The sequence below is a fragment of the Takifugu flavidus genome, chromosome 9 (assembly GCF_003711565.1).
Source record: "Takifugu flavidus isolate HTHZ2018 chromosome 9, ASM371156v2, whole genome shotgun sequence".
NCBI classification, from domain to species: domain Eukaryota; kingdom Metazoa; phylum Chordata; class Actinopteri; order Tetraodontiformes; family Tetraodontidae; genus Takifugu; species Takifugu flavidus.
In genome coordinates, this window is record NC_079528.1 from 4,195,258 (window position 1) to 4,212,074 (window position 16,817).

The 16,817-nt window shown below is 41.9% G+C and overlaps 2 protein-coding genes across 7 annotated transcripts; both read left to right on the forward strand.

The window, feature by feature from the left end:
* The first annotated feature begins 70 nt into the window (after nt 1–70).
* septin6 (septin 6) lies at nt 71–11,061 on the forward strand. 6 transcript variants are annotated; one of them, XM_057043107.1, is made up of 11 exons: nt 71–209; nt 1,766–1,880; nt 2,589–2,784; nt 2,877–3,063; nt 4,052–4,213; nt 4,715–4,811; nt 5,290–5,458; nt 5,907–6,039; nt 6,132–6,322; nt 6,840–6,892; nt 7,908–11,061. In XM_057043107.1, the coding sequence occupies exons 1-10, from the start codon at nt 180–182 to the stop codon at nt 6,841–6,843; spliced, it is 1,284 nt and encodes a 427-aa protein (XP_056899087.1). In that variant the 5' UTR covers nt 71–179; the 3' UTR covers nt 6,844–6,892; nt 7,908–11,061. The 6 variants fall into 6 exon arrangements, with proteins under 6 accessions (XP_056899087.1, XP_056899086.1, XP_056899088.1 ...); XM_057043106.1 differs by lacking the exon at nt 6,840–6,892 and adding an exon at nt 7,178–7,224; XM_057043108.1 differs by lacking the exon at nt 6,840–6,892 and adding an exon at nt 7,178–7,224 and having other exon boundaries at nt 9,930–11,061.
* A 1,712-nt stretch (nt 11,062–12,773) lies between these two features.
* nkrf (NFKB repressing factor) lies at nt 12,774–16,816 on the forward strand. The gene is made up of 3 exons (XM_057042404.1): nt 12,774–13,161; nt 13,465–13,595; nt 14,044–16,816. The coding sequence occupies exons 2-3, from the start codon at nt 13,505–13,507 to the stop codon at nt 16,251–16,253; spliced, it is 2,301 nt and encodes a 766-aa protein (XP_056898384.1). The 5' UTR covers nt 12,774–13,161; nt 13,465–13,504; the 3' UTR covers nt 16,254–16,816.
* Nucleotide 16,817: the final 1 nt, after the last annotated feature.

Consider the following 16,817-nt stretch of genomic DNA (forward strand, 5'->3'; position numbering starts at 1 on the left):
AATCAGTGTCCGTGCTCTCATCCAAATCACTAATCTGACTTTGTTTTGCACGCTGTTTTATTAGATAACCTGTGGGTTGGTACAGTCCTACTAGGCCAGCTTTGACCGTATCTCGCTGCCTCCCATTGCTCGAAACGGAAAGCAGCCGAGGTTTCGCCCTCCAGCGAGCACCTATTACCATGGCGTCAGCTGAGATAGCGAGGCAGGCGGTGAGTAGCCTCTTTTCTGCGGGATGCCGTTGTATTAAAAAAAACCAAACCAAACCTTGAAACATGTATGTAAATAAATTAGATTTGAGGTTACTGAAAGAGTGCGTGAATATGAATAGGGCCACCAAGCCATTTCACGGTTGATGTTTCAAGCGCAGATTCAATGAAATGTGGATGAACACATGAATTGTAATTGATTATTTCATGCATGGATTTGCAATAACAATTATTTTGCAATTGTACCACGAAAGAAAGACCCATGGTTAACTCAGTCGTAACGCACTGTCAATTTTTTTTCCTATTCTACTATTGTCGTTAGCTAGCTCTAACGCCAAAGATATTTCGGTGTGTAATAAGCCACATCGAAAACGACTACAGTGCCAAAAATACATTGCGTTATAAAGAAATGTATGTGAACCGTCGGGGGACCATTAATTTCTTACGCCCACATTTCTGCCTAGTTATTGTGCTAATTTCCGTTATGTTGCTCATTACAACGCGAAGTCCTATTAACTTTCATTTGGGCGTTGTCTTGATGACCATATAAAACATGCTCACATCCAATTCCAACCCTTTTGCCAGCCATTTTGGCCTGTAATTAGAAAACGTGATTGCAAAGTTTGTCTGCTTTTTGTCTGGAGGGGAAGAGGAAGCCACTACACCCAGAGAGCGCGCTCAGAATAGCAGGGTTTTGCACTTTGGTATCCCTCTGCAGCCCTTTGAATAAAAATGCTGCCGTTATACTTGGCTGTGACTGTCTTGAAAGGCAGGAAAGCTTCCAGGAATGTTACACTTGCAGTTGAAGAGGAAAGACTGTTTGTCCAGGCACATCACCCCCGTTTTAGCAAACAGCCCCTCAGCTGTTTAAACCCAATTTCAGCTATTTAGAATATCCTCAACTATCCATTTCCATCAGCTGTCCCGTTATTTTAAAGTAACCCTCAAATGAAACGTTGTTCCATCAAAGCCAGCACCACATCGTGTTATGTTGGGCCACATAATGATCGGGTAGCTGAGGTTTCATTGGTTTAGAGCTCTTGCTGTCCTGTATAATATAAATTCTTTGCTTGCTTGCACATCAGAATGTAGTCCCAAGTAGCACAGAGGAGATTCACAGAGATGCTCTTCGCCAACCGCACACCTACACACTTGTGTAATAACAGTTTTCACACTGGAACAGAGCTGCGCACTGTGAACATGAGCAATGAATGAGAAAATGGCAGTATGGTGTGGAAGATAAGAATTTTATATACATGTGCCGATGTGCAGATCTTTCTCATAACAGGTTTTTTTAACTATTCACATACATTATCGTTATACGTGCGCTGTGGTTTAGCCTCTACGGAAACAAAGAGGTAGTACAGGAAACAGGAAGTGAGCTGTAATGAACCTGTATGTTTGAAAAGGAACAGGTCGGCTTTTGTGTAATAGGTCTGTCTATTAATGTGTTATTATTGCTCAATGAGATCCCGAATCCAGGATAGACCAGTTGAAAAGCGTGTAAGTTTATAAAATGATTTCCTCCTGTCTTATGTTTTTTTTTTTTCATTTTGTAGGGGCAAGGTGCTCGAGCTGTCCCTTTGGCTGGACATGTTGGGTTTGACAGCATGCCTGACCAGCTGGTCAACAAGTCTGTCAACCATGGATTCTGCTTCAACATCCTCTGTGTTGGTAAGCGTCACTTGTGATTTCTTTTTTTTCCTGCCTTTTTTTTACTGTAGAAAATATATTTTTTCAGGTACCTTCACAAAACTCAAAGTATATTGGCAACATTTTGATTCTCCAACCATTTCAGTTCAGTGGGCTCCAGGAAGTATCACCAGTCAGGTGATACTTTCCATTTCATGCCTTTATCTTGTTGTTGCATACTACAGACGTGTTAAGCTTTGTTACTACAATCAGTCTTTGAGGGGAATTGTGACGTTAAAAAAGTAAATGACAAACGCTTCCTCTTTGATTCATTTTAATTTGACAAGGAAATTCAGCTACAAACATTGTTTTCTGTTGGTATAAAAGAACGGCTGATGTTTGAAAGCCCAAACATCCCGTTGTGTGTCTCAGATTTACAACATTTCACGGTCGTATAAGTATGACTTGAGGCAAAGGCATATGATCATCCATTATAATCTGGCTGTGGTCTGACATTCCAAAGAGTGAGCCCAGACTGTGGTGTTGACTGGTTCCACTGGGATGAAAGAAGGGAAGATCATTAAGTTTTTGTAATTCCACTTTTTGTGGTTTCATGACAGTTTATTTTTTTAGTTTGGGCCAAATATAAAACAAGATGCCAAGTTCCCTTTTGCATGAAAAATGTCATGTCCTGTTAAGAGTTGAAAACAACAATAAGACATTAACAGTGTTAATGTTATCTGTTGCCAGGTGAGACGGGACTGGGGAAGTCCACCCTGATGGACACACTGTTTAACACCAAATTTGAGGGCGAGCCCACCCAGCACAACCAACCGGGAGTCACGCTGAAGTCCAACACCTATGAGCTCGAGGAGAGTAACGTGCGCCTCAAGCTCACTGTTGTAAACACGGTGGGCTTTGGAGACCAGATCAACAAAGATGACAGGTAAAATCTGGAATAAAGTCCAAAAAAGAGTTTGATAGTCTGTAATTTAAAAGCACAACTAATCATTTTCCCCGATTTGGAACCTCTGACAGCTACAAGCCCATTGTGGAGTTTATTGATGCCCAGTTTGAAGCATATCTACAGGAGGAGCTGAAAATCAAGCGTACTCTTCACAACTACCATGACACCCGCATCCACGCGTGTCTGTACTTCATTGCCCCCACAGGACACTCCTTGAAATCGCTGGACTTGGTGACCATGAAAAAACTCGATAGCAAGGTGAGCAGCAACTTTATCAAGCAGCTTCCACCTGCAGGAACCGTCTTTATAAATGAAACGGTGTTGACGCACTTTCAAGGTACTTGGTATTGCTGATTTTAATGAATATTAACAGTGTTTCAATAGAAATTGATAAAAAAAAAATGTAGGACGGCATTAAATGACACATTAAATTATTGTTTTGATAAATGAATTTAATGAATGTGGATTTCACACACTGTTAAAAATTCTGTCATGCGACATAAACATTTTGTGTTGCTTCTGTGTAAATGTAAATCATCTCCGTGTGCTCGCTGTGTCTGTATTGACTCAGCGGTCGCTCATTTTTATGAGGTCATCTCTGCAGTAGCTCATATATACGGGCCTTTTGTACAAAGAAATCTCTTGAGAGCTCGCCAGGGCCGCTGAGCCCTCTGGGAAAATCTCAACATTGCATCCTCCAGAGAGCCAAGATGTTGAATCCTCAGCAGAGTCAAAGAGCACCGGAGTATTTTTCTTCACACGACCCTGAGAATCCCTGTCTTTTAGTTAAAGAGGTCTTAGCTGGAGAGCAAATAATTTGGATCGAATAGATGACCTGGCTTGTACAAAGTAGTTGTGTGGGAGCAAAAGTCTCAGTTTTCATCAGCTCATTGTAAATGCACAAGAGAATGGAACGGTCTCCCCCCCGACTGTGTCTTTGTATTTCTTGTTCTGTTTGGACAACCAGGATATAACCTACATTGTTGAAATGCATAGACCATATTTGGAAAGCTTTTAACTGATCCAGTGTGGGGGAAGGAAACCCTCTCCTCCCTTAGATGCCTGCGCTAGTATATCTCTGTTTAAGAATGATTCATTTTCTTTGACGCACTAATGCCTGTTTTACAGCAGTTCAGGCCTAGGGGAGGCACTGTAAAAATAGAATCTACTCTATATTTAGCTGCATATTAAAGTCTGAGCTGCATCTGCTCTAATGAAATGTGGTGTTTTTTTTTCCTGAACCCAGGTCAATATTGTCCCAATCATCGCCAAGTCAGATGCCATCTCCAAGAGCGAATTGGCCAAGTTCAAAATCAAAATCACAAGCGAGCTGGTTAGCAACGGAGTGCAGATCTACCAGTTTCCCACCGATGATGAGTCTGTAGCAGAGATCAACTCCACCATGAATGTAAGGCTCACTACACAGGTTTTAGAAAAAATGTTCTAGGAGTGTTGAAATTTCCCATTTTATTCTTGTGGAAATTTGAATTGATATGCATGCAACAACAGATGATGCGTGGTTTTTGCATTACCACATTAATGCCGGTAGAATCATGTGATATAGACTCGAGACAGACATCACCTGGTTCTGTTCAGTCTTCTTTGGAAGCAGTTGAGCTGCACTTTTGATGTGGCACAATGAACCAGATCACTGCAGGAAGCTCGTGGTGCTGATTTAACCATTTATGAGGCGTAGAATAAGAAAATACATTTAATCTGCACAGTCTTTTGAAGTCTTTTTAAAATATCAATTAAAATATCTAGTTGCCTCTTTTTGTTTGCAGTTAGCACCCTTTATATGATAAAAAAAATTATTTGCTCAGAGGTGACCCGGAGAAAAAAATATGATTAAAAACATGTGCAGAGGTGTCTTGTCTGGATACCAACCCTGCTTTTTCTTGATCTACAGAGCCATTTGCCATTTGCTGTAGTGGGCAGCACGGAGGAAGTGAAGCTCGGGAACAAGATGGTTAAGGCCCGACAGTACCCCTGGGGGACAGTGCAGGGTAAGGCTGGGTCACATCCTGCACAGGAAATGAGAGCATGCTCCTTCTTGTCAAATCTGCTGCAGCTCCTCCCTCCCCCACATTTTGCCTGGTTTCAAATGTCACAGCACACTTTTTCATACCGGTTGTATGACACTATTTTAGCAGCATCATAACAGCCTTTTTAGTTTTTGCGTAGCTGGAGTCTGTTTGAAGGAATTTTCCTAGATGGTTTTGTCTGATATTGAGCCTTTTTACCGGAAATGTGTACTCACATGATATCCCATGATATGGGAGTGTGGTGTGCTGCGCTCAGACCATGAGAAAATCAATGGACAAGCCACGTGACAGGAATGATGTTGAGTTATGAATCATTACAAACATCTGTGAACTAGTCCATTACTGAATTTACTTATTGTATTCCTCCACTAATACAAATGCTGGACGCATCTGACAGAATATGATTGATGCATCACTTGTGTGTGTGTGTCTCCTGCAGTGGAAAACGAGAATCACTGTGACTTTGTCAAATTGAGAGAAATGCTCATCAGAGTGAACATGGAGGACCTCCGAGAGCAGACTCACACACGCCATTATGAACTGTACCGCCGCTGCAAACTGGAAGAGATGGGCTTCAAGGACACAGATCCGGACAGCAAGCCCTTCAGGTAGTTAACCCAATTCTGCTTGTGTGCTTTTGGTCAAGTTGCTGCTGTAGGAAAACTATATTTGTCTTATTCGTTCTTATTATTATTTGAGTATGGATACTAGTAGAGGTGTTTAGTAGTAAAGATGCGTTTCTTGGCACTTTCTTGGCGTTGCCTCTCGCTCCCCATTCGTTTGGGTTTCTCTCATTTCAAAACTATGAACATTTGAAATTGTCTAGGAGTGTGAGTGAATGGTGTGTGTGTCCTGTGTTGGACTGGGGACTGCTGGGATAGACTCCAGCAGTCCCCATGATTTTAACCCTTTGGGATAACAAAAAATGGCTAGAGGACAAAACACCACAATGCATATTACAAAAAGAAGCATTTACCTCTGTGGAGGCTAAGATTTTCTGCAATCCCTTATTTGAGATTTTTTATACTTTTAATATTGATGTCTGTTTCCTGCCAGTCTCCAAGAGACATACGAAGCCAAGAGAAATGAGTTTATGGGCGAACTGCAGAAGAAAGAAGAAGAAATGAGACAAATGTTTGTCCAAAGAGTCAAAGAAAAGGAGGCAGAGCTCAAAGAAGCAGAGAAAGAGGTACTCCATGCTAAACGCCACGTGCCTCGCTGATCTCTGTATAAGGAAAAATATTGCCTAACAGAATATGTATTATTTCCATCACCACACAGCTACATGAGAAGTTTGACCGTTTAAAAAAGCTCCACCAGGATGAGAAAAAGAAACTAGAGGAGAAGAAGAAGTCCCTGGATGATGAGGTCAACATGTTCAAACAGAAAAAGACTGCTGCAGAGCTCCTGCAAAACCAAGCACAGCAGGCAGGGGGCTCCACAACACTCAAAAGGGATAAAGAAAAGAAAAAGTAAGTACTATTCTTTTCTTCCAGCACTGTGTAAGGTTTGGAAAAGTCTGGTTACTGTGAACATGGGAGCAAGAAGACCCCAGAAGGTCAGCATCGGAAGATTTTCCCCAGCTAGTTTTTATGGTGGTTTTTATACCAGATTAAGTAATCAGTCATCACATAAATCCAGTATAACAATATATTAGAAGTAGTAGTTAAAGTCTTGGAATACCCTATTGCATTTAATCTGCTTTCTGCTATAAAAATTCCTAGAATGTTCACTCTATCCTGCTAACTTTGAGGACTTAGTGGTCCCTCCCTCAGCCTTAAAAGAGAATATGCCCATTAATTGTGACAATTAAAACAGCTTGGAAATTTATTACCTGAAAAACATCACACTACAGGTTTGAACTACTGATTTGTATCACGTTCCAGGCTGGAAAGCTGCGCTTCAGACCGGATGTCTTGAAGTGTTTATCGTGTGCTGTTAACATTTTTCCCTCCGTGTGTGTAATCAAGTGTTGGTTTTGTGTTGAAGCTGATGTGACAACGTGCCTGTTAGAAAAGGAAGAAGACACTTGCACTGAGAAGGTTCTTGTTGCTTATTTTCTTCCCTTTTAATACCTTTTCCTTACAGGCATTCCCTCTTTTTAAACTCTAGGGGGCAACTGTGTTACCCATTGAAACAGACTACAGGGGCTCTGCCTTAATAACAAGGAAGATGATTGTTCCTGCATGTGTTAAGTTTAACCCCAATCTTGAGTCAGGGTTTTCTACAGATCCTAGAGGAGAGAACTGCTGATTACTGCTTGTTGTGAGGATGTCAGACTGTCCCATGAGTGCATTTGTCACCTATGTTGCATCCATGTTTTCCAGTTAACGCCTCCTACATTTGCTGCATGCTGCTTGAGGCACCTTTTCTGGTAAGATTCCCACCAGCTTGGTAAAAACCTGTGGCACGTAGAAATTACATGCATTTGATTTTTAGATACTTCGGAGGCTAATACTATTGGTGACGAGTGGTGAATCAGAATCATGCATCGTTTAAATCGGCCTGGTTATGATCCTCACTTTTGATGAAGTCGCAGGCTTCTTAAAACCACAACAGTGTCCCTTATTGTGGTTCTTCCAAGTCCCTCCCCACGTGGATCAGCCAAAGCACAAAGAGCCTTTGAGCTGAAGCGAACATCCACAAAGCCAGTTTCTGTTCAGAGCCAAAACATGTTTGGATGATCTCTCAAGTAACATGGTGACATATTCCCCTATGAGTGGATACAAAAGCCAAATTAATACAGACAAACAGAAACATTTTATTGATCGTTGACCTCTGTGCTGCGTAAATGTCCCACAGTCTAAAAGAAAAAACTTCTGCCAGTTGTTAATGATCACAGAGCAGTGAACACTGGGCAGTGCTGCTAAAAATTAATGGATCCCACAGACATTGGTGACTTTTAATAAGTGAACTCTACTCATATCTAACCTGCGCACTTAATTCTCTTTCTCAAGCATGATCTCCTCTATCGTCTTGTCACTAACGTGGAACTGTGTGTTTAATGATGGTTTATCTAAAAAAAAGAATTAACAAACCTTCTTCTCTTATTTCCAGCTTAGGACTCCTGTAGAAAAAGTGCTCCCTTGTGGCCACCCTGCTGTGAATGAGTTTTTGCTCCATCATTCTTTACAGTGTCCCCCCTCCTCCCCACCCACACCCCATAGTTCAACCCTCCACCTGTACTGTGCTGGAAGATGCTGGCCATTGCTCTGCTTGACATCACCTGTTTTTGTTTTTTGGTTGCTGAATGGTGCTTGTCTATGAAATATTCTCCACAAGCAGTGTTTCAGATTGTATTTTTGTACTTTTTTAAAGAATTACATTTAGACTTTTGTCATAAATCTTTGCATGAAGAAGTGAGCCTTTTTTTTTTTTACATATTTACATTCATGACTTTTTTTGAGTGTGTACTAAAGCAGAAGTGAAAGATGCATCACACCGTGTTGCTACATATATATATAAATATATTCAGATGTGAATCAGCCATAGAGAAAACTGGACAAGCTCAACAGGTTGCTGTTGGCAAGATTACAGCATCATTTCCTGCATATTTTTTTTATTATTCATAAACATCAAAAGAACCCACTTGGGAAACAGCTCTGCCCCTCTAATTAAAGAAAATTGTTTAGTAGGGGCAACAATTTTGTTTATTGGACATTGAAGAAATGGTCCTGAATTCAAACTTACTGCAAATGTAAAACCTTTTATGACCACGATCATATTAGATAGAATGTGTTTTGGTCGTAACATCTCTGTGCTGATGCATTTTAACTCTGGCTGCTGGTGCATGAGTTGTTGCGAGCCTAATCTCCCCGCCTGTTCTCCCATACCTCGTTTTAGCTTTCACATTTGCACTTTTTATACACATTGTTTTAAGTATATAATAATTTTGTCAGTGCAATTGTAACTTTCTTTTTTATACTCTTATTGTGAAGGCACATTTCAGAGTATTTCTGTTCCTTGTCCCACGAGGATCGATGTCTTTAATAAAGTGCATCAATTCAGGTTTATCTTTCATTAAGTTTAATTCAGCTTTTTGGAATAGATCCACAGCAGAGTCAAAGGCACCTTTTCTCACCTCTTAAACTATCTCTTCTATTCAGGAAAAATAGAAAATATGAAGGATGGTATAAAAAATGATGGAGAGTTTATAAATATAATACAAGGAAATGATACCATTACACACCAATAATAGACTAAGCAAACATTTAACAATCTATTGTCTCATAAACTGGAATCATTAAAAAGCTTGACTGTGGAATTGTTTTGCCTAAAAGTGACTTTTGAATGTAAATCGTGATCTGGTTCTGGGGAAATAGTGCCTCATTTTTATGTTTCATGAAATGATGCCTATAACAGCACATCAGCGCTCAAACTTCATTTTCAGGCTCCATGCTAAATCTCTTGGTGTTTAGCATCACAGGTCAGTCATATGTGTTTCAAGACCAAGAGCACCAAAATGCTCTTGGTCATGTGAAAACGTAAACAGCCATCTTCCCTCCTCTCATCTGCTCATTGGTCTGTGGTTTTACTCTCCTTCGCAGCAATCCCTGGCTCTGCACTGAGTAGCTTCTTCAGCCCTCCAGCTTTGCTAAAAGGACCATCCTTTGTGTGTACTGAGTACCTCAGAAGTGACCCCAGAGTCATTGTGGAGCCTTTTCTATTGCCCGCTATGCTATGTTTGTGTGTGTATATGTTTCGCTGCAGCCTAACCTGAACCATCCACTCCAAACCTTTGCTGTTTTATCTTTGAGCTGACTAACAACTTTATCTCCTCAGTCATGATGGAGATCACACCCTTGAGGATTAACTGTCTTTCGTGCTATAATTCACGTGATAATCATGTGAAACTGTAACACTTCATTCAATGATTAAACCCCACAAAGCATCGGCTGTGGCTGCAATATAATCTTGTAATTTTTTTTCGCTCTGCGTCTTGTTTGGCTGGCAGGAATGACAGACGGTCACCTGACATGATTATCAAACCTGAAATCACATCCTTAAAGCTCTATGTGCCCATTTGTATTCTTGCTTTGCCACCTCTAACTGCCAGCTTTCTGTTCTCTCTCTCTCCAGCTTTTTCTAATCTGTCTTGACCACCTGAAGAGGGGATTGCAGCTTCAGCAACCATCTAAGCACCCTTTACCTCCTGTTTTTGTCTCTTGCCAATACAAACATTTATTATTCTCTATGTTACATCTCCTTTTGTTGAATACGGCCTTACGCAGACTTGCATGGTAGTGATGGCAACATATTAGAACTGTAAAAGCAGACCTGTTTGGAACCAGACCCGGTTTAGATCCATTACAGTAAGTCTTAATGTGTATAAAGGGACTTTATACACTTCATACAGAGGTCCTCTTTTGGGGTTCATGTTTTTATGAAAGGAAATCATTATTTAGTTTTTATGTAATGCAGAATAGCAATGACCTGCACTATGCACCTGCCTTTTCAATATGAGACATTAAAGCTTGCAACAAATTTTAAAAGTGCATTGGAAGGCAGAAACTCTTAATACACCGAGCATTCTGTTTTTCTATGAAGAAATACTCTTTTGTTTTTCTAGCTGTTTTGAATTTCCAGTGTGCACGGAAAAGGAATCTAATCACAATCTTTCAAAAGCCAAAGCAATATTTTAGCATTTCATTCAATGGTGACCATGTAGGTGTCATGCTAAGGCCTTATTAGTTGTGCTTTAATATCCCCCAGCCAGTTCTATATTTTGCATGAATCTTTAAATTCCATTGCTGCTGTGATATTTTCAGCTTATAGTTTTGCTTATTTAAACCATCTTTTACTTGGTTTGGAGACTTTCAATGTCATTGCTGTTTTTTGCAGATGGTGCATATTATTGTATATTTGCTTTGTCCTGAGTTCAACTCTTTTTTTTGCCAAATAATTAAATAACACTGAGTTGAACTGAATCTGAGATCAAAAATAAACAAAAAAACATGTGCATTTATATAATTTATAAGCATATATTTTGTGTATTGAAGTGGAAAATTGTTGTTTATTACCTGATGTTTGGATGTGACTCAGTATAAATTAACATTTTGCTGTCCAAAAATGCCATACATTTTTCTAGTATCGGTTTTCACCTCTTGTAGTCAGAAACTCTCCACATTGCTGTGATTCCAGACCTTACTTGACTTTGATTCCGTTGATGTACATTTTCAATAAAAAAATAAAGGAATACAATCCAAGCACAGTCAAATCGTATTCTTACTCATGTCTACTGGCAAAGAATAAAGTAGCTTATAGTTGCTTGCATATTAGAGTGAAATCAACTATTTAAAACAAACATTTTTGGCTTTCAGTAAGGTTAAGGTCAGCTTGATATTATGGTTGTTTGGTTGACATGACCTGGTTATGATAAACGCCAGGGGCGTCATTAGATATAAGTACTGGGGTGAATCTTTATTTCCCTAAACAATATAAAAGGTCATCCTTGAGGATGTTCGCCTTGTGCAAATATTTGTGCGCCGTGAAAATGCTCCAGCATGAAAGAAACGTTTGTTCGCATGGCTGCAACGCTGCAGCCCCTCTTCTTCTTTCCCCCATTTTATGGCAGTGACACGAGGTGTCGGTGCATTATCGCCGCCTACTGGTTAGGAGTGGACTAGGACGGAAACGCATCGGCCCAAAACAAATAAAAGCACAAAAAAATCGGACTTTATTCTCTCAATCTACTTTGTTGCTGTCATACATTTTAATACAGCTGTAATGCCGTCACTTCCTGAAATATTTTGCAGCTTATCACCTACATTATACTGTATTCTCTATCCACTGAGGTCCTGGATCGTTTGTCTCCTTTGTTCTTAATATTTTCACAGTGGACTAGGACATGGTTCACTGTCTTTTCCTCATCACAGTGGTTACATCCACCTGTTCTGTGTTTCCTTATTTTTTTGGACCGTACTATTTAACGGTGTCTCAGCCTCATCTCCAGCCTCTCCGGGCACACCTAATTTCCACCAACATTTCCAGCCTTCCTTCCACTTTTCCATTAACTTATTCTCAATTATGTATTTGATATCCTGCTAATACTAGCATACAGTCCTAAGTTGTCATTTTTGTGTAGCTCTCTGCAGTTTTGTTTCTTCTCTGTCGCCATCCATCCATCCAAAGCTCTGTTTTCCTCCTCTCTTTCTCACAGTGTCTTGCATTGGGTGATCTTGACTGTAATTAGTTTAGAGACAGTTGTTATCAAAGCTTTTCTGAATTTGCATTGCTCATAAGCCTTTCATCACACCATACTCCCAAGAGCTTAAAATGCTCAACTCCTTCCAGGTCCTGTTACAATTTTCATCTTATTTTGCACATGTTAAACCAAATCAAGCCTTTCACCATCAACTGTTGTTTTCATCCTCCTGAACCAATTTATTCCCAATACCTTCTTAATCCAAAAGAATTGATCACTCCTCTCACACCCATTTACTCCCAGAATCCTTCTTTCACACACACACACACACACACACACACACACCTCTTTCTTAAAAACATACCCACGTTCCTTGTTTTAGTTATGTGCTTTCTGTTGTGCAGACTATCAACTAAAGACTTCTGCCATTTCCACTGCCCCCCCAATTCTTTCTTAGTTCTCTCAACAATGTTGATATGCTCATCCTCTCCTTTGAACCCGAAGATAAACTGAACCTCTTCCATTAAACCCTTTGTCCGAACAGCCCGGATCCCTCCCTCTGAACACTTCACTCTTCCAGGTTTCCTGAATAATTCTTCCTTTTTACTGTTTTGGCCTACGTTCAAACTCCCCCCACCTCGTCCCCCACTCTTGGCCAGTGTAATCCTCTAGGACCAACTCCAGATCACCTTCTGATCTTCATCACCGAACACATTCCTGCTTTTTATTCCCATTTTAACAAACCTCCAGCATCCCGCTGCAGCAAGGGATTCTGGGTAATGTCACTGCCAGACCAGGACGCCATGATTTTACTGTAGCTCGTCCAGAAAATGGACGCTTCCTTTGAGTTAGCTTAAGGGGTGTTTTCAGCGCCTTTGGCGTAGACATGTAACTATTTAATATGTCAAACTTAAAAACTCTACTTCGACGATGCAGAATTACATATTAATTGCATCCAATTGCGATTCGAATCTATTGCGAAACAGCATTGCCGAGTTGTTAGAAGTGATTTGGATTTGTTAGCTAGCCAGTGCTAGCAGCACCGGTTTCCACCTACGTTGTCTGTTTTATTGCTCGTAGCTTGTAAATGACAGCCAACTGTCATAAAAAGTGTGTCGTTCTAAGCGGAAGAGCATAAATATATCGGGACAAAGGCTGCACCTTAAGGTAAGGACAATGCCGTTTGTTGTATGTAAAGTAAACGATGACAGCTGGGATGCTGGGATAGACGTGCTAAAAGACTGCGTCACCAATGCGGTTTAATATGTTTAAAATCAAAACGAATTCTGTTACCATCATTTAAATGCACGGATGCTTAACAGGGGTGATCCTTGTTTGCAGCAGTCCAATAGCTTTTTGTATCCCGTGCGACTTTTTGACGTCCTGCAGATGGTGTTTGGGATCTGCTCAGAATCAAATATGTTCAGATATGTGCGTGTTGCTTAAAAGTGATTTATTTCCACCCCCCAGAAACAGGTATGGCCTGGTTTTGACTGGGCCCGTACTGGTAATGGCAAAAGAGACTTGCACTGGCGAGATGCCCTCATTTGACCCGAGATCATGTTCTGAAGCAAAGAAGCGGCCCTTTTCTTCTGATGGCAGTGAGTCCCTGTACATCACGTGTTCTAATGTTGCTTTGTTTGTTTGTTTACTCGGATTGACTTTATTCTGAAAGCTTTTTCCATTTTATCTGTTTTTTTATGACTTAAGTGTGACACATGTAGTTTCAGTTTCTCCATTTAAATAGACTTTGAGGGAAGATCGTTTTTACTAATTCATGAAAAAAAGGGACAGAATGCAGTTGTTTTATTATGAGACATTTTTACCATGCTCATGTATTTATAAAATATATAAAAAGTGTTTATGCTGTATGTCTATGAATCCTGTTAGGACATATGAAACCCTCCATCGATCACTAAAAAGCCTAAATATACTGTCACATTTAATGTGGGAGTATTGCTCCTTCCATGTGGCCCAAAAATCTTTTTCATCCGCATCCAGGTAAAATTTGATAAGTTAGCTTTTTTTTCTCTCTAACTCTCGTTCTAGGAGGTGAGCCCATGACAAAAATGTCTGTGTCAAAATTTGGTCCCAGACTTCGATTTGAGCCAGTAAACTTTGTCAGTGGTGGAAGCAGTGGAGGAAGTCGTGTAGATGAGAAAGAGAACGACAAGGAGCAGCGGAGGAGTGAGTCCCACGGTATCAGAAACTGGGAGTTTGACCACCTGTCCTACGGCAGCGCCGGCAGAGCTCAGGACGTCTCATCTTTAAGGTCTGGGTTTGCCAGAACATCTTCATATGACTCTTGGGGTTCCCATAGAGACAGGGAGGATTTTCCTGGTAGCACAAGTGGCCTCGGTTATGGAGGATATGGCTCCACCACCAATTTCATGGTCAAAACACATCAGGACTATATACACAAGTATGAAGCCCACAACTCTCGGAATTCAGATTCCTTTCCTCAGCCACACAGATACAATGGCTATAATGGAGGAACCCGATCAGGAGCCAGGGACTCTGGGCGCCATGGTTTGGGGTATGGACATCAGGACTGGCCGTCGTCGAACAGGCCTTTCTCAAGAGTCTACACCAGTCCGGGCAGCAGCAGTCCCACCACTTTCCAGTCAGGAAATTCATCAGTTCAGGTGTCACAGTCAGTGCTGGAGGAGAAGCAAATTCTGATTCACAGAGTAGCTTCAGCGCTTTCTGTTGCTTTTTTGGACCCAGTGTTTATGACCGGAAGTGAGTCGCCGAATTACAATTTCATGTTGAGCCGCAGTATTCAGGCCTGCAAGACGAATCCAGAGTACATTTACGTCAATCTGAAGGACATACCTCAGGCTGACCTCCCCAAAAACAGGAAAGTCCCTACTGATGGTTACGCCTGTGAGCTGAGATGCCAGGGTGTGTATCTGGCGACTGGCTACTCTGGCAGTAAAAACGGAGCCAGGGACCGGGCCTCTGAGCAGGCTGTCAAACTCTTCCTCAAACCAGTCGAGGTGCGCGTGGTGCCACGCAAGTACAGACACTCGATAGTCAACGACATTGTTGTGTGCCAGGCGCATGGCCCGACCCCTGTTTTCGTACCTGCTCTGCGCAACCCCGAGGAAAAGCCGACGCCCAGCTCCAAGGGGCAGTATGAGCCCGACAGGCGGAAGCACTGGACTGAGTTTGTGGTTATGGACAATGCTCACGACGCCATCTGCATCCTGAACAACTCCGCCGCTTTTAATCGCATGAAGATTGACTACAAATTTGACCTGCTGCCTAACAGCAGCTTTTGGCTGTGTAGCGTCTTTGTGCAGGACGAACTGGTGGCGCAGGGGACGGGCACTAAAAAAGGCTCAAAGCATGCAGCAGCAGTGGAAGCAGTGAAGAAGCTTCGCGCCAACCAGGCGGAACGGCAGCAGCAACAGTCGCCACACATCCCCAGAGGACACCACCAGGCAGACTCTGGGGGGCGATTTGGTCAACTGGTTAATAGGAGGAAGCAACTCAGCGACTTGATTATCTTGGAAAACTCCGAAAATGCAATCTGCATCATTAATGACACAGCTCAGTTTAACAAAGTGACAGCAGAGTACAAGTTCACCGTCCTGCCTGACCATCGCTGGAGGTGTGAGGTTTACTTGGAAGGGCAGTACGTGGCTGCAGGAATCGGGCCCAAGAAACTCGTCAAACACATTGCGGCAAACGAGGCTTTAGCCACGCTGAGACTGACGCAGGCGGTAGTCAAGTCCAACCTAAGAAAGGAAGGCCACTGCGATGCCATATCACGGTCCCAGATCCTCGCTCGCTCCGGGGAAGAGACCACAAAGCAGGAGATTAAGGAAGACAACATCGGGAATCAGCTGCTGCGCAAAATGGGCTGGAAAGGAGGCGGGCTCGGGCGAGACGGGGAAGGGATCGCGGAACCCATCAGAATTAAAGAGCAGTTCTCCAGAGAAGGACTGGGGATGGACATGGACAAAAGCGGACACCAGCTAGACAAACGTGACATCGAGGGCGTCATTCGTAACTATGCCGTTTCAGAACGCCAGGACGACCTCCGCTTCTCTACCGACCTCACCAACGACGAACGCAAGCAGATCCACCAGATTTCTCAGAAGTACGGCCTGAGAAGCAAGTCTTACGGACAGGGCCGGCAAAGGTTCCTCATCGTCAGTCGTAGAGTCAAAACGGACCAGCTCATCGGTCAGCTTTTACAGGAAGGACAAGTGGGACGGTATGAACTGATCAAGCCTCAGGCCTCTCATTAAACCCTCGCTGTAATCAAACCCATGCGTCAAACTCGGAGGCATAAATGAGTCCATTATTTATCCCTTTTTTTAAAAAAAAAATTAAAAAATCCTTTGGATTTTTATTTTTGTTTACCTTTGGTTGTAAAATATGTATCTTTTTTGCACAAGCTTGTTATCTGTGCTGCGGTAAAACCCCAATTGTAAAAAAACAAAAAAAAAAAAAAAAAAATAAAATCATTTCAGGATTTCACAAAATGGCTTTAAAGACTGAAATTCACTGTTTTGCGGCCACTTCAGGGACCAGGCGGAATCGATTTCCAGCGCCACTTTGTAACCGTGAAGCCGACTGAGGCGTTAACAGAAATAAAGAGGAGTTAGGTTCACCTGCCTCAGCGTACTGAAACTGATGCACAACGTCTTTAACTGGCAGCAGCCCGATGGTTCTACCGGCTGCATCCACAGGAGGAATAAAGCTGTGATTTGTTATACTGTCACACTTGCTGGTGTATGTGACCATTACCATCCCTGCCTGTTTTCACAGTCCAAATAACTGAATAAATGAAAACTGTTAGAGGCGACAAC